The following is an 18,778-nucleotide window of genomic DNA, read 5'->3' on the forward strand; positions in this document are numbered from 1 at the left end:
TCCAGAAAGTAATTTTTTTTTGCACTATGACTTTCAGAATCTCCTCACCAGTACCCGAAAGTGACTTTTTTAGACTACGGCTCCCATCATCCCCCCTGCAAACACTCTTCTATTTTTAAACCCTTCCCGAAGACACAGCTGCAGCCACACAATAGCAGGAAAACCCTTCCATGGTGTTTTGCACAAAGTTCTGGCTGCTTCATTCCTTCAACACCCCCCCCCCCCAAAAAAAATAAGCTGGTCATTAATATAATTCATTCCTTGCAGATTTTGGCTTTTGGGGGGAATCTAGGGAAAAGGACCGTCACAAAAGGGCCCCATCCCAGTGCTGGAATCCGCCGCCCGCCCGGCCTCCTCACCACCGGCAAACCACAATAGGCAGATGTTTATCCCTATTTCGCGGCACATTCTCTCTCGTTATTCGGCTGATAATTACCCCGCGGGTAATGATAGTAATCAGAAATTGCTGCAAGCCTGTATTCTTCTGAGGCAGTTAATTTATTTAATTACACCCTTGGAAGCTGCATTATTTAAATGGTGATTTATTGCATGGCTAATCAATGCTATTTCATCCGGGTGCGGGAGGGCCGTGTGTCGGAATGGAGCTCAACCCTCCGCCGCGGGTGCGAATCTGAACGGACAACCGACTCCGGGAAAGAGTCTCCGAAGAGAGAGGAAGGACTTATGGCCGATATGGCCAGGACTGGGAGAAACACTGGGTCTGGATGCCAGTCTATGGAGGATAAGGCTTGCCCATTCCCAGTCCTGGCAGCTAAACCCAGAGAGATGATTTAGATTATTATTATTTTATTGTGACACAGCAAACAAGATAGACATGCTGGATTTCATATCACAAAATCACAAGTTGAACACTTCCCAAGTGTCTAGGACTGTGTGATGTATTTTCGGATGATGCGTGCAGATCCCAATAGGGTGGCCTTTTGCAGTTAACAGATCATAATTTTGTCAATGTCTATTGTTTCCAAATGCCGGCTGAGATCTTTTGGCACGGCACCCAGTGTGCCCATCACCACCAGGACCACCTGTACTGGTTTCTGCCAGAGTCTTTGCAGTTCCATCTTCCATCTGATAGTGGCCGACTTTTTCCTGTTGTTTTTCGTCAATGCGACTGTCACCTGGGATGGCGACATCAATGATCCAAATCTTTTTCTTTTCCACAACTGTGATGTCTGGTGTGTTGTGTTCCAGAACTTTGTCAGTCTGGATTCGGAAGTCCCACAGTATCTTTGCGTGCTCATTTTCCAATACTTTTGCAGGTTTGTGATCCCACCAGTTCTTTGCTGCTGGGAGGTGGTACTTGAGGCATAAGTTCCAATGAATCATTTGGGCCACAAGTTGTGCCTCTGTTTGTAGTCTGTCTGTGCGATTTTCTTACAGCAGCTGAGGATATGGTCAATGGTTTCGTCAGCTTCCTTGCACAGTCTGCATTTTGGGTCATCAGCTGATTTTTTGATCTTGGCCTGAATTGCCTTTGTCCTGATGTCTTGCTCCTGGGCTGCAAGGATCAGGCCTTCTGTCTCCTTCTTCAGGGTCCCATTCGTGAGCCAGAGCCAGGTCTTCTCCTTATCAGCTTTTCCTTCAATTTTGTCAAGGAACTTTCCATGCAATGTTTTGTTGTGCCAGCTGTCAGCTCTAGTTTGTAGTGCAGTTTTCTTGTACTTATTCTTTGTCTGCTGTGCTTTGAGGAGTTTCTGATTTTTGACTTCAATCAAAGCAGGTTCTTCACTTTGTTTATTATTATTATTATTATTATTATTATTATTATTATTATTATTCTGCTCTCAACTGACTTAGGTTTTAATTCTCTGTTGGCTTTATGATTTCATAGAATCCTAGAGTTGGAAGGGACCCCAAGGGTCAGCTAGTCCAACCCCTTTCTGCAATGCAGGAACACAATCAAACCATTCCTGACAGATGGCAATTCAGCCTCACTTTGAAAACCTCCAGAGGTTTTTGTGTATAGTTTACGGAGTTGTAAACTCAGTAAACTGATTTCTTGTTTTATATACAGTAGAGTCTCACTTATCCAAGACTCGCTTATCCAAGGTTCTGAATTATCCAAGGCATTTTTGTAGTCAATGTTTTCAATACATTTTGATGGTTTGGTGCTGAATTCGTAAATACAGTAATTACAACATAACATTACTGCGTATTGAGCTACTTTTTCTGTCAAATTTGTTGTATAACATGATATTTTGGTGCTTAATTTGTAAAATCATAACCTAATTTGATGTTTAATAGGAGTTTAATTTTCCTTAATCCCTCCTTATTATCCAAGATATTTGCTTATCCAAGCTTCTGCCAGCCCGTTTATGTTGGATAAGTGAGACTCTACTGTATTATTATTATTATTATTATTATTATTATTATTATTATTATTATTATTATTATGCTGCTCTCAACTGACTGAGGTTTTAATTCTATGTTGGCTTTATGATTTCATAGAATCCTAGAGTTGGGACCCCGAGGGTCATCTAGTCCAACCCCGTTCTGCAATGCAAGAACACAATCAAACCAGTCCCAACAGATGGCCATCCAACCTGTTTTAAACCTTTCAGAGGTTTTTGTGTATAGTTTACTCAGTTAACTGGTTTCTTGTTTTATATGTATGCTTTTGCCAGAGTCTTTGGATGCATCTAGACCTAGAACTGCCATGGCCCCATGCTACAGAGCCCTGGGAGTTGTAGTTTGGTGAGGCCCCAGGCAGATAAAGGTAAAGACCTTGTAAAAATTGGTAGGTGCATCTACACTGAAGAATGGATGCAGTTTGACACCACTTTAACCACTATGGCTGAATGCTATGTAATCCTGGGAGTTGTAGTTTCACAAGTTCTTTTGCCTTCTCTGCTGAACTAAAGTTCCCACTGTGATTCAAACCATCAAACTGCGTTCATTCAACAGTGTAGAAGATGTGTGCTTTGCCAACTTTATCACTCTTTTGTCTTGTTTTCAAATATGCCACTAGTTTCCTTGAGTCCCATTGTTGGGAGATAAGGCAGGTTGTAAACAAACAAACAGATAAACAATGGCACCAAGGAGAACTCTAAATTCTTTTGGCAGCTAAAGAGGAATCATAGCATAATCTGTATCGGAAGTATCGGACTGCAAGATCTCCACCGCAATGCATTTCCATTGAGGTCAACCTAACACAATTTTCATTCTTGGGTTATAAATATCATTTCCAAATTGGTTTTATCATAAAAACATGGGAAATGTTTATTAAACTGCAAAAAAAACCTTTGTTTTTGAGGGAGAACCTGCAGCACATTTCGGTCTGGTTTTTTAATGACTATCTCATCATCGAGTCTCAACCATCTCAACCCAGTTTGTGGTAGACACCAAAACAAAGATTCTGGAGTAGAACAACTACTTTCAAAGTAAGGGCCGCACAATTAAACAGGAAGTAAGACTTTCAAACCAGGGGCAAAACACAAAGAGCCCTGTGTTCCGTCCCCCAGAGGTTTGGCTTGCATTTTTCATAGTTGTAAGAATAGCATCTATTTGCATTTCTTCCAGGGCTGTTGCAGATTCTGCAGCACCCTGATGGCTAGCCATTAACAGAGGTTTGCAACCAGCATGCAGGCCTTTGCTGCTTTCAGTTTGTATCTTATTGTTCTGGAGACCGCCCCTTTGCCTTGGGAAAGAAGGCTCCATTTTGAGAAGCCTCTCGCCTTCTAGACTGAAGAAGAAAGAACTTAGATGTGCTTGTGTGACCAAGCCAGGCCAACTCTGTAAAGGCCATCGTAAGTACTGACTTGCCTTTAAAACCAGTGCCGAGCATAGATAGGGAAAGACCTGCTCTTTCTAAAAATAGTAGCTTAGCACTGGGGCAGAGAATATCTCAGGATTTCTCTGCCACTGGAGGAAGTTCTACCTACTTTGCCTCAAAAACTAGCTTGGAGCTTAGATAGTTATAGACCTGCTCCTTCTGATAGCTCAGGGCTAGGGTAAAGAGGATCTCAGGATCCCTTCACCTTTGGAGGAAATTAAAACAGCAACTAAAGGGGAAAAGCAAGAAAGGAACATCTGCAAGGTTTTATAAGTTGACATTTTATATTTGCAACCTTAACTACGTGTGCCAAGTATGCCAAGGACTTTGTGAAAATAAAATTTTGTATGATGTGTTCAACTTGAAGTGCCTTTGGTTACTGGGATTTCCAGAGCTTCTAAGTAAGGCCCCCGCAGTTCACCTGGGCAAGGGAAGAAGCGCATCTTAAAGCTTTAAAAGGTGCCTGGGTGTGACGGCATACCCTGTATTACCTTTGCCAGGTGGGGGAAGCCCTTCGGCCCGCAGGCTCCATGGGGGGTCTCCGTGGCTGGCAAAGTCCCGCATCTTGAGGTAACTGATGGTGAGGCGGACGATGGAGGCCTTGTCCAGCTGGCTGGTGATGGCTCCGGGCAGCGGCAGCATCTTGGCCAATTCGTAGAACTCAAAGTTCTCCTTGCCACGGCGGGAGCGGGCCGCGTTGCGGGACTTCTCCTTCCGCAGGGCCTGGAGGCTGGATGGGAAAGCAGAGCATGGGGTTGAGGAGCAGGCCTGGCCCTGATGCAGAGACGGACCCCAAGGGTGTCCTCCTCCAGACCTCCTTCTTTGGAGGCTTTGAAACAGAGGCTGGATGGCCATCTGACAAGGGTGCTCTGATTGTGCTTTTCCTGCCTGATAGAAGGGGTTGGACTAGATGGCCCTTGGATCTCCTCCAACTCTAGAATTCTATGGAGATGGTATCCGAATGCCTCCAGGTCTACTTTTAATGGAGATGTAAGGGGTGGAGGGGATAATATTAGACCTGCAATTTCATTCAGGTCGTAAACATAGAATCATAAAGTTGGATGAGTCCCCAAGGGCTGTCCAGTCCAACCTTCTGTGTATACATGTATATATATCTATATCATATCTCCATCTATCAATCCAACCATCTACCTATCTATTCATCCATCTACCTATCCATTCATCTATCTATTTATCTCTCCATCTATCCATCCATCCATTCATCTATCTACCTATCCATCTATCCATCCGTCTACCTACTTACATACCTATCCATCCATCTATCCATCTATTCAACCGTCCACCTACCTATTTATCCATCGATCAATCCGTCTATCTATCTATCTATCTATCTATCCGTCTGTCTGTCTATCTATCTATCTATCTATCTATCTATCTATCTATCTATCTATCTATCTATCCATCCATCTATCTACATACCTATCTATCCATCTATCAATCCATCTATCAGTCTTATCTATCTATCCATCCATCCATCCATCCATCCATCTATCAATCCATCCACCTACCTATCTATCCATCTATCTATCTATTCAACCGTCCACCTACCTATTTATCCATCGATCAATCCATCTATCTATCTATCTATCTATCTATCTATCTATCTATCCATCCATCTACCTACCTATCAATCTATCAATCCATCTATCAGTCTATCCATCCATCCATCCATCAATCCATCCACCTACCTATCCATCCATCTATCTATTCAACCGTCCATCTACCTATTTATCCATCGATCAATCCATCCATCTATCTATCTATCCATCCATCTACCTACCTATCAATCTATCAATCTATCAATCCATCTATCAGTCTATCCATCCATCAATCCATCCACCTACCTATCCATCCATCTATCTATCTATTCAACCGTCCACCTACCTATTTATCCATCCATCCATCCATCCATCTACCTATTCATTTATCAATCCATTTATCAGTCTATCTATCCATCCATCCATCTATCAATTCATCCACCTATCTATCTATCCATCTATCAATCCATCTATCTATTCATCTACCCATGCAACTGCCTATCTATCCAACTATTCAGCATCTATCTATCTATCATAGAATCCTAGAGTTGGAAGAGGCCCAACAGTATAATACAATATAGTACAATATAATAATACAGTAGAGTCTCACTTATCCAACACTTGCTTATCCAACGTTCTGGATTATCCAATGCATTTTAGTAGTCAATGTTTTCAATACATCGTGATATTTTGGTGCTAAATTCGTAAATACAGTAATTACTTCATAGCATTACTTCGTATTGAACTACTTTTTCTGTCAAATTTGTTGTTTTGGTGCTTAATTTGTAAAATCATAACCTAATTTGATGTGTAATAGGCTTTTCCTTAATCCCTCCTTATTATCCAACGTATTCGCTTATCCAACGTTCTGCCGGCCCATTTATGTTGGATAAGTGAGACTGTACTGTATATAATGCTTATGTGGTGTTTATATTGTGCTATACTAATACTATAATTTATTGTATGCATATATAACTTGTATGCTGCCCTGAGTCCCCTTAAGGGTGAGAAGGGTGGGATATAAATATTGCTAATAATAATAATAATAATAATAATACACAATTATTTTAGGCTATTGAACAGGAATGGGCCAACATGGGCCCTCCAGGTGTGTGTGTGTGTATGTGTCTGTGTGTGTGTGTGTGTGTGTGTGTGTATATATATATATATATATATACACACACTAGCTGTGCCCGGCCACGCGTTGCTGTGGCGAAGTATGGCAGTATGGGAAATGAAGTATCTTATATTATCTGCTTAGAACTGGATTATATGAGGCCTTTTCTACACAGCTGTATAAAATGCACACTGAAGTGGATTATATGGCAGTGTGGAGTCAAGATAATCCAGTGCAAAGCAGATAATATAGGATTATAAATGGGTTATATAGCTGTGTGGAAGGGCCTTGAGTCTGCACTGCCATATAATCCAGTTAGAATCATATAATCTGTATTTTATAGGCAGTGTGGAAGAGGCCTAAGTGAGGCCTAACTCTGCCTGTCCCCTGGGCTGAGTGGGTTGCTAGGAGACCAAGTGGGCGGAGCCTAGCCTTCTAACTGGCAGCAATTGGCTAAAAACAATTATTCCTCTCCCTCTAATTAGGACTTTCTTTTTCTTTTCTTTTTGTTGTATAAACGTAGAGGCATGGATGAGGGGTTGTGCTGCCAAGTTTAGTGTTTCTGGGATGTGTAGTTTTGTTGTTTTGTCCTAGGCCGAAATTTCATTACCCTTTTATATATATAGATACAGTAGACTCTCACTTATCCAACATAAATGGGCCGGCAGAACATTGGCTAAGCGAAAATGTTGGATAATAAAGAGGGATTAAGGAAAAGCTTATTAAACACCAAATTACGTTAGGATTTTACAAATTAAGCACCAAAACATCATGTTTTACAACAAATCAACAGAAAAAGTAGTTCGAGACACAGTAACATTATGTAGTAATTACTGTATTTACAAATTTAGTACCAACACATCGCAATGTATTGAAAACATTGACTACAGAGACATTGACTACTAAAAGGCAGACTGCGTTGGATAATACAGAACGTTGGATAAGCAAAGGTTGGATAAGCAAGACTCTACTGTATATGATTCAGCCATGACTTACCAGGGCACGGGCTGGTTCTTGACCAAGAGGCCCTGCAGAAAGTCCCATTCGACGCTGACGCACTTGACTTCGCTGCCGTAAAGAGCCGCCATCGTGATCCGAGAACCTTCCGATTTGGGAGCTCAGCGTCAGAGCATCTTGTTGACGTTGGTCTCCTCGAGGGAAAGCCACAACCTTGTGAAATAGAAAAGGAAGAGTTGTAATCAATCGTCTTTTCCTTTTACATTTTGTATTGAATGACTATTGTTACTAATAAATAATAACAACAACAACAACAACAACTGTACTCTGCTTTTTTTCTCAGGAGTGAGAGTGCATCTTGTAGAGTGCACACTACAACTCCCCAAATCCCATAGCACTGAGACATGGCAGTTAGAATCATAGAATTATAGAATAGTAGAGTTGGAAGAGACCACATGGGCCATCTAGTCCAACCCCCTGCTAAGAAGCAGGAAATCGCATTCAAAGCACCCCCGACAGATGGCCATCCAGCCTCTGCTTAAAAGCCTCCAAGAAGGAGCCTCCACCACGGCCCCGGGGAGAGAGTTCCACTGTCGAACAGCCCTTCTCACAGTGAGGAAGTTCTTCCTGATGTTCAGGTGGAATCTCCTTCCTTTCCTGTAGTTTGAAGCCATTGTTCCCTTGCGTCCTAGTCTGCAGGGCAGCAGAAAACAAGCTCCCTCCCTCCTCCCTATGACTTCCCTTCACGTATTTGTACATGGCTATCATGTCTCCTCTCAGCCTTCTCTTCTGCAGGCTAAACATGCCCAGTTCTTTAAGCCGCTCCTCATAGGGCTTGTTCTCCAGACCTTTGATCATTTTAGTCGCCCTCCTCTGGACGCTTTCCAGCTTGTCAACATCTCCCTTCAACTGTGGTGCCCAAAATTGGACACAGTGTGATTCCAGGTGTGGTCTGACCAAGGCAGAATAGAAAGAGGGGGAGCAGGACTTCCCTGGATCTAGACGCTATTCCCCTATTGATGCAGGACAGAATCCCATTGGCTTTTTTAGCTGCCGCATCACATTGTTGGCTCATGTTCACCTTCCTCTCCACGAGGACTCCAAGGTCTTTTTCGCACACACTGCTGTCAAGCCAGGCATCCCCCATTCTGTATCTTTGATTTCAATTTTTTTCTGCCAAAGTGAAGTATCTTGCATTTGTCCCTGTTGAACTTCATTTTATTAGTTTTGGCCAATCATCTCTCTAGTCTGTCAAGATCGTTTTGAATTCTGCTCCTGTCTTCTGGAGTGTTGGCTCTCCCTCCCAGTTTTGTGTCGTCTGCAAACTTGATGATCGTGCCTTCTAACCCTTTGTCTAAGTCGTTAATAAAGATGTTGAACAGAACCGGGCCCAGGACGGAGCCCTGCGGCACTCCACTTGTCACTTCTTTCCATGATGAAGACGACGCATTGGTGAGCACCCTTTGGGTTCGTTCGCTTAGCCAATTACAGATCCACCTAACCGTAGTTTTGTCTAGCCCACATTTTACTAGTTTGTTTGCCAGAAGGTCGTGGGGGACTTTGTCGAACCTTTGTCGAAGTTCAAGAGGTGCCAAAGCGGATTAAGTCCACGGTGTAGATGCACTTCTTGGATTTATCCTGGAATTCCCTCTTCTGTGCCACTATTAAAAGTGCATATCTCTCTCTTTTATAAAGCTACTAGCTGTGCCCGGCCACGCGTTGCTGTGGCGAAGTATGGTGGTATGGGAGATAAAATATTGAGGAATTGGTGGTAGTTAAGGTAAAGGTTAAAGGTTTTCCCCTGACTCTGGGGGTTGGTGCTCATTGCCATTTCTAAGCCAAAGAGCTGGCGTTGTCCGCAGACTCCTCCAAGGTTATGTGGCATGACTGCATGGAGCACTGTTACCTTCCCGCCGAAGCAGTACCTATTCATCTACTCTCATTTGCATGTTTTTGAACTTTAGGGTTGGCAGACGTTGGGGCTAACAGCATTGTCTGGTGGTGTTGGTGAGAAATTGTTGAGGTAGTGGTGGTATTGAATGTCTGTTGTATGGTTGTCTTTATGTTTAGTATGCATTTGGCTGTTTGTGTAATGTGAAAGTAGTGAGGATAGAGGACACTGTTTATGTTGGATTAGTGAGACTCTACTGTATATTTGTAATCTTATATTATCTGCCTAGAACTGCCCCTTCTACACAGCTGTATAAAATGCACACTGAAGTGAATAACTGGCAGTGTGGACTCAAGATAATCCAGTTCAAAGCAGATAATATTAGATTCTAAATGGGTAATATAGCTGTGTGGAAGGGCCTTGAGTCTACACTGCCATATAATCCAGTTAAAATCAGATAATCTGTATCTTATAGGCAGTGTGGAAGAGGCCTGAGGCCTAACTGTGCCTATCCCCTGGACTAAGTAAGTTGCTAGGAGACCAAGTGGGCGGAGCTTAGCCCTCTAACTGGCAGCAATTGGATAAAAACAATTATTCCTCTCCCTATAATTAGGACTTTATTTTTCTTTTCTTTTTGTTGTATCAACCTAGAGCCGTGGATGATGAGTTGTGTTGTCAAATTTCGAGGTTGGGGGGCCTGTAGTTTTGTTGTTTTGACCGCTGCCCTGATGCCATCACTCTTTTATATATATAGATAAATGGGTTATATAGCTGTGTGGAAGGGCCTTGAGTCTACACTGCCATATAATCCAGTTGAAATCTGATAATCTGTATTTTATAGGCAGTGTGGAAGAGGCCTAAGTGAGGCCTAACTCTGCCTGTCCCCTGGGCTGAGTGGGTTGCTAGGAGACCAAGTGGGCAGAGCTTGGCCTTCTAACTGGCAGCAACTGGATAAAAACAATTATTCCTCTCCCTCTAATTAGGACTTTATTTTTCTTTTCTTTTTGTTGTATCAACCTAGAGGTGTGGATGAGGGGTTGTGCTATCAATTTTCGAGGTTGTGGGGTGTTTAGTTTTGTTGTTTTGTCAGTCGCCAGGATTCCATCACTCTTATATATATATAGATTAATTAAAGATACAGGGGCTAGTCATGCATTTCATCTGGCAGCAAGATCTCATTTCATTAATTTGGTGGTGTAGATGAAAGGCATAGGAATCCTCACCAGGTATTATTATTATTACTATTATGTTTATTTACACCCCACTTTTTTCTCTCCACAAAGGAGACTCCATGTGGCTCACATTGCAAGCATTTCAAAACAAATTAAAATCCAGTTTTATTTACCGTATATACTCGAGTATAAGTCAACCCGAATATAAGCCGAGGCACCTAATTTTACCACAAAAAAACTGGGAAAACATTGACTCCAGTATAAGCCGAGGGTGGTAAATTTCAGAAATAAAAATAGATACCAATAAAATTACATTAATTGAGGCATCCGTAGGTTAAATGTTTTTGAATATTTACATCAAGCTCAAATTTAAGAGAAGACTGTCCAGCTCTGATCAAATCATTATTCTCATCTTCTTCAAAGTAAATGTGCTTATGTAGCCTTTTAATAATAATAGAGTAAAATAATACATATAATAATAATAAATAGAGTAAAATAATAAATGCAACAATAACAATAATAATAAGATCAGAGTGAAATAATAAATGTATAAATAACAATAATAAAAATAGAGTAAAATAAATGTAATAGTAGCAACAAAAATAGAGACAAATAATAAATGCAATAATACCAACAATAGAGGAAAATAGTAAATGTACCAAATATTCTCAAGTATAAGCTGACCCAAATATAAGCCAACCAGGACCCTCACCTGAGTATAAGCCGAGGGGGCTTTTTCAGTCTTAAAAAAAGGGCTGGAAAACTTGGCTTATACTCGAGTATATACAGTATATATTTATAATTACAGTAGAGTCTCACTTATCCAACATAAACGGGCCGGCAGACCGTTGGATAAGTGAACATGTTGGATAATAAGGAGGGATTAAGGAAATGCCTATTACACATCAAATTAGGTTATGATTTTACAAATTAGGCACCAAAACATCATGTTTAACCACAAATTTGACAGAAAAAGTATTTCAATAAGTAGTAGTACTATGTAGTAATTACTGTATTTATGAATTTAGCACCAAAATATCATGATGTTTTGAAAACATTGACTACAAAAATGCGTTGGATAATCCAGAACGTTGGATAAGCGAGCGTTGGATAAGTGAGACTCTGCTGTATTATCATAATAATTATTATTGTTATTATTATTATTAACATCCCGTCTTTTCTCTCCAGAAAGGAGACTCAATGCAGCTGACACTAAAAGCCTTTCATTACTGTTTAAGATCCACAAATATGCAAACATGAATGCAGTTTGGCTTTTCTGGCGCAATGCAGTGGAGTCATAGGAGTTGTAGTTTTGCAAGGTCTTCCCTGCCATAAAGCGCATCAAACCACAGCTCCCAGGATTCAATCGCAATGATTGAACTGGGCCCGGTTCTGTTCCAACATCTTTATTAACGACTTAGACCAGGGGTCCCCAAACTAAGGCCCGGGGGCCACATGCGGCCCTCCAAGGTCATTTATCCGGCCCCCGCCCTCGGTTTTAGACTTAGGCTTGCCCTAAGTCTGAAATAACGTGAAGGCACACAACAACAACAACAACAACAACAACCATCCTAATTAACTTGACTATCTCATCAGCAAGAAGCAGGCCAACGCTTCCCATTGAAATCCTGGTAGGTTTAGGTGGGTTAAAATTGTTCTTATTTTTAAATGTTGTATTGTTCTTTCGTGTTGCGCATTATAGATGGTAAACTCTTACGTGTGCCTATGAGCCCAGAGTCACCCTGCAGAACAATGATGCACCACTCAGATTTGCAGAACAAATAATACAAGGACTTTACTAATTCTAAGAGATCCAAAGAACAATAGTATTCACAATGGTCCCTCTGATTGCTTACAGAAACCCAGCAGTCATAAACAGTCCTTTTTCAGTCCATAAATCTGCTTCAGTGAAGAATACAGTCCTGGTTCTTCATCCTCTTTTCCCAGTAGCAAACAAGGCCTCAGAAATAGCAAGGACTCTCTGAGTACAGAGCCATCTTCCCCAGGCAGTACTTAGTCACCACACAGACTCACACTGAACAAAAACTTGTTCAAACCGGTTCTCCAGCAGCAGAACAGAAACAGTTTCAAAGCAAATTACAGGTCTTTTCAGGTTCAGCCAATCGGCTTCATGCACTTCATTTTCCAGATAACACACAAATATAGCACAGTGCCTTTGCAAACCATAACATTTTGTTGGCCTTTTTTTTGCACTACAAATAAGACATATGCAGTGTGCATAGGAATTTGTTCATATTTGTTTTTAAACTATAGTCTGGCCCCCCAACACTCTGAAGGACCGTGGACTGGCCCTCTGCTTAAAAAGTTTGAGGACCCCTGACTTAGACGAAGGGTTAGAAGGCACGATCATCAAGTTTGCAGACGACCCCAAACTGGGAGGGAGAGCCAACACTCCAGAAGACAGGAGCAGAATTCAAAACGATCTTGACAGACTAGAGAGATGATTGGCTGAAACTAACAAAATGAAGTTCAACAGGGACAAATGCAAGAGACTTCACTTCGGCAGAAAGAATGGAAATCAAAGATACAGAATGGGGGACGTTGCCTGGCTTGACAGCAGTGTGTGCGAAAAAGACCTTGGAGTCCTCGTGGGGAAAAAGTTAAACATGAGCCAACAATGTGATGCGGCTGCTAAAAAAGCCAATGGGATTCTGTCCTGCATCAATAGGGGAATAGCGTCTAGATCCAGGGAAGTTATGTTCCCCATGCTCTATTCTGCCTTGGTCAGACCACGTTACCTGGAATCACACTGTGTCCAATTTTGGGCACCACAGTTGAAGGGAGATGTTGACAAGCTGGAAAGCATCCAGAGGAGGGCGACTAAAATGATCAAAGGTCTGGAGAACAAGCCCTATGAGGAGAGGCTTAAAGAGCTGGGCATGTTTAGCCTGCAGAAGAGAAGGCTGAGAGGAGACATGATAGCCATGTACAAATACGTGAACGGAAGTCAAAGGGAGGAGGGAGGGAGCTTGTTTTCTGCTGCCCTGCAGACTAGGACGCAAGGGAACAATGGCTTCAAACTACAGGAAAGGAGATTCCACCTGAACATCAGGAAGAACTTCCTCACTGTGAGAAAGGCTGTTCAGCAGTGGAACTCTCTGCCGCGGACTGTGGTGGAGGCTCCTTCTTTGGAGGCTTTTAAGCAGAGGCTGGATGGCCATCTGTCGGGGGTGCTTTGAATGCGATTTCCTGCTTCTTGGCAGAATGGGGTTGGACTGGATGGCCCATGAGGTCTCTTCCAACTCTACTATTCTATGATTCTATGAGCCATGGCAGCTCAAGTGGTATCAAACTGGATCAAATCTGCAGTGTAGATGCCCTCTTGGCTAATGAGGTGTTTGGGTGCCTCTTGCCTATGGAAACCCTATAGGAAGAGGCTCCTATGGCGTCCTCCAAGTCTTTCTCAAGCATCTTGGCACACTTTGCATTCGCCTCCTCTTTCAGCTCGACATTTCCCCGGTCAATTCTGCCTCTCGCTGAGCGACAATCAAGGGCAGCCAAGCGGAAAAAGGAATCCCGACTGCGTGAGAGACGGGACCGATGCAAGAGACCCTTGGTAAGTTACAGATCCTAAATTCCTAAGAGTCTGTTGTGCCTCGTTTCCACTCCAAAATAGGAATGATTAATAGAGATCTTTACCATCATTGATACAGAATTATAGAGTGGGATGGGACCTCTAAAGGCCATCCAGTCCATGCAGGAAGACACAATCAAAGCCCATCCAACAGATGGACATCTGGACTGTGCTTAGAAACCTCTAGAGAAGGAAATTTCACCACATTCCCAGGTGGTCTATATTTCACTAGATTTGGAAGGGATCCCCAAAGGCTATCCAGTCCAACCCCCTTCTGCCATGCAGGAAGACACAATCAAAGCCTTCCCAAGAGATGGCCATCCAGCCTCTGCTTTAAAACCTTGAGAGAAGGAGACTCCTCAGCAGAACATTCCACTAACTATGACTTCCCTCAATCTGGACCAGGGATCCCCAAACTACGGCCCAGGGGCCACATGCGGCCCATTGAAGTCATTTATCCGGCCCTCCCTCCTCCTCTTTGCTTGTTTATAATGGCATTTTAATTATTATTTAATTATTCATTATTAAGGGGTGCTTTGCTAGTGATTTTGGTGCACAAAGGTAGAAGAGAGTTGAACTAAATGGCCCAAGCAGTCTCTTCCAACCCTCTTTATTATTATTATTATTATTATTATTGACAGAAGGACACAGTATAACACAGCAAACGAGATATATATGTTAGACTTCATATCACAAAATCAGAAGTTGAACACTTCCCAAGCATTTAAGACTGTGTGATATATTTTTATATTATTATTATTATTATTATTATTATTATTATTATTATTATTATTATTATTATCATTAACAACATTGAGGCTGGGTGGCCATCTGCCAGGGGTGCTTTGCTTGTGCTTTTGGTGCACAAAGGCAGAAGGGGGTTGGACTCAATGGCCCAAGAGGTCTCTTCCAACCCTCTTTATTATTTTTATTATGATTATGATTATGATTAACATTGAGATTGTATTTGTTCCCGTTTTGTTTTTTTATTTCAAAATAAGATATGTGCCATGTGCATGGGAATTTGTTCATAGTTTTTTTAAAAACTATAGTCCGGCCCTCCAACGGTCTGAGGGACCGTGAACTGGCCCCCTGTTTAAAAAGTTTGGGGCCCCCTTATCTGGACACTATATTCCTATGGATGCAGCCTAGAATCGCATTAGCCTTTTTCGCTGCCGCAGCACACTCTTGGCTCATGTTCAAGACTCCTAGATCCCTTTTAAATGGACCATTATCAAGCCAAGTGTCACCCATCTTATATCTGCGCAATATCCTTCTTTAAACTTTGGTGCCCAGAATTGAACACAGGGATTACCGTATTTACTCGAGTATAAGCCGACCCGAATATAAACTGAGGCACCTAATTTTACCACAAAAAAAAATTGGGGGGGAAATGAACTCAAGTATAAGCCGAGGGTGGTAAATTTCAGAAATAAAAATAGATACCAATAAAATTACATTAATTGAAGAATCAGTAGGTTAAATGTTTTGGAATATTTACATAAAGCTCAAATTTAAGATAAGACTGTTCAACTCTGATCAAATCATTATTCTCATCTTCTTCAATATAATGTGCTTATGTATCCTTTTAATAATAATAGAGTAAAACAATACATGTACAGTAGAGTCTCACTTATCCAACATAAATGGGCCGGCAGAATGTTGGATAAGCGAATATGTTGGATAATAAGGAGAGATTAAAAAAACCCATTAAATATCAAAATAGGTTATGCTTTTACAAATTAAGCACCAAAACATCATGTTATAGAGCAAATTTGACAGAAAAAGTAGTTCAATACGCAGTAATGCTATGTAGTAATTACTGTATTTACTAATTTAGCACCAAAATATCATGATATATTGAAACCATTGACTACAAAAATGTGTTGGATAATCCAGAACGTTGGATAAGCGAGTGTTGGATAAGTGAGACTCTACTGTATTGTTATGTACCCTCTGGAGATCAAACGGGCCATTTTTAATAAGCAAAACCATGTTATTACTTGGAAGTCATTTTTAATAATAAGCAACAACCATTTTGCAACTTGGAAAGGCTGAAAGCAAGGGAGATTAAATAAATCACAAAGTGCCTTTTCCTCCAGTGTCAAATAATCAATAATAGAATGCATGAAGCAACAACAACAACCTTTCTATCTCCTGTATTCAAAGAAGGTGCACAGCAACAATAACAACAGCAACAACAACAACAACAACCTTTCCATTTCCTGTATTCAAAGAACAACAACAACACCACCAATAACAACAACTTTTCCATCTACTGTATTCAAATTCGGCAGAAACAGACCCAATTATTTCCCAATTAATTACAAAGGATTCTCCCAGGCAGTAAGCAGCCAGGCTTTGAAATTGCAAGTCCATTCCATGCTAATCAAGGTGGCTCACCACAACATTCACACTTGCCTCAGGCCGACAAGAGTTCTTTCTCCCTCCCTGGACATCATTCCATAGGTATATATACACATACAATCCTGTTAAGGATTGTAAATGATGTTAAATAGAAGCTCTTACATCCACCTGTGAACCAAAATCACCCCACAGGGTAATGATGTGCCACTCAGCTTTGTAGAACAATTAACCGGAACTTTATTGACTTCAAAATGATCAAACAAAGCAATAATATTTACAATAGTCTCTCTAATTGCTTAGAGAACAGAAGGAAAAAATAGTCTTTTAAAGTCCATAAAATTGCCTCAGTGCCTTAGAAATAACAGGGACTCTGAGAGTTGGCAGCCAACTTCTCTCCTGGCCGTTTCCAGTCAGCATACACACACTCACTGTCCAACTCATCTGTCTGAACGTATCTGCTCTAAACCTACTAAAACTTTAAGATCATCTGGGGAGGTGTGGTGAGTGAATTAGAACCAGACATCCTGAGGAGTGAGGTTGAATGGGCCTTAAGAAGTATTGCTAACAACAAGGCAGCAGGAGATGACGGGATCCCAGTTGAACTGTTTAAAATCTTGGAAGGTGATGCTGTCAAGGTAATGCATACCTATGCCAGCAAATATGGAAAACATAAGATTGGCCATCAGATTGGAAAAAATCAATTTATATCCTCATACCAAAAAAGGGAAATCCTAAAGAATGCTCAAACTTCCGTACAGTGGGACTTATTTCCCGTGCCAGTAAGGTAATGCTCAAGATCCTGCAAGGCAGACTCCAGCAATACATGGAGCGAGAGTTGCCAGATGTCCAAGCTGGGTTCAGAAAAGGCAGAGGAACCAGAGACCAAATTGCCAATATCCGGATGCTGGATCATGGAAGAAGCCAGGGAGTTTCAGAAAAACATCTACTTCTGCTTTATTGACTATTCTGAAGCCTTTGACTGTGTGGATCATAATAAACTATGGCATGTTCTTGGTGGTCTGGGGAGACCAAGTCCCCTTGTCTGTCTCCTGAGAAATCTGTATAAAGACCAAGTAGCCACAGTAAGAACAGACCACGGAACAGGAGACGGGTTCAAGATTGGGAAAGGAGTGCGGACATCAGGGCTGCATACGTTCTACTGTATTTACAAATTTAGCACCAAAATATCAATATTTTATTTTACTCTATTTTTTATTATTAATAATACATTTATTATTTCACTCTGATCTTATTATTATTACAGTAGAGTCTCACTTATCCAACATAAATGGGCCAGCAGAATGTTGGATAAGTGAGTATGTTGGATAATAAGGAGGGATTAAGGAAATCCTATTAAACATCAAATTCGGTTATGATTTTACAAATTAAGCACCAAAACATCATGTTATACAACAAATTAGACAGAAAAAGTAGTTCAATAGGCAGTAATGCTATGTAGTAATTACTGTATTTATGAATTTAGCACCAAAATATCATGATGTATTGAAAACATTGACTACAAAAATGGCTTGGATAATCCATAAACTTGCATAAGCGAGTGTTGGATAAATGAGACTCTACTGTATATTAATAGCCGTGGCTCAATGCTATTGGAGTTGTAGTTTGGTAAGGCTCCCACCTCACCAAACAACTTCTAAAACTACAACTTGCATGAATCCATACCACATAATCCAGAAACTTGGATAAGCGAGGCTTGGATAAATGAGACTCTACTGTAAATCTAAACCCCGCTTGCCTAGTTTCCAACAGACCTCACAACCTCTGAGGATGCCTGCCATAGATGTGGGCAAAATGTCAGGAGAGAATGCTTCCGGAACACAACCAGACAGCCCGGAAAATTCACAGCAACCCATAAAGAAGAGAGTTGGGAAAGAGAAGGCAGGGAAAAGCACGCTGACAATGCCTCCGAAGCAGCAGAAAAGAAGCTGGGGATCTTTCTAAAAAGCCGCTAATTGCAAGAAAATATTAACATAAACGAGGACACAAATTTAGCTCAATTACGGCCGACTCTCTTGCCGGAGTTATAATTAAAATCCACGGAGTTCTTTGTACAACTGCAGCGAGGGAGAGAAGAATCCTTCCGAAAATAAAATCAAACATTAAAACTCGGATCACATATGTTTCTACGGCGGAGACAATCGTTTTGTTCGGTAGTGCGGCACAAAAGGAAGGCTCGCGTTCAAATCTTTGCAGTCAAGAACGACACAAGTGCAGAGCTTCCAACTTTGGAAAAGTTTGGTTTCCCAGCAAAAGACAAGAGCCAGGATTTATTTGGGACCTTTTGTGGCTGTGACGTGCAACACAGTGTA

General features: G+C 41.4%; 1 protein-coding gene across 3 annotated transcripts in view; it reads right to left on the reverse strand.

Moving 5' to 3' along the window:
• Nucleotides 1-18,778, reverse strand: part of npas1 (neuronal PAS domain protein 1) — a 111,973-nt gene that overhangs the window by 75,780 nt on the left and 17,415 nt on the right. For all 3 annotated transcript variants that reach the window (XR_010000785.1, XM_062962656.1, XM_062962657.1), the window contains exons 2-3: nucleotides 7,463-7,636; nucleotides 4,282-4,520 (exon numbers count right to left, since the gene is read on the reverse strand). Coding sequence is in view for 2 of the 3 variants with exons in the window: in XM_062962656.1 (XP_062818726.1) it covers nucleotides 4,282-4,520; nucleotides 7,463-7,554 (331 nt within the window). In the remaining variant the exon portion in view is untranslated. The remainder of the gene's footprint in view (nucleotides 1-4,281; nucleotides 4,521-7,462; nucleotides 7,637-18,778) is intronic.

This window comes from Anolis carolinensis, unplaced genomic scaffold (genome assembly GCF_035594765.1).
Source record: "Anolis carolinensis isolate JA03-04 unplaced genomic scaffold, rAnoCar3.1.pri scaffold_10, whole genome shotgun sequence".
Classification (NCBI taxonomy): Eukaryota; Metazoa; Chordata; class Lepidosauria; order Squamata; family Dactyloidae; genus Anolis; species Anolis carolinensis.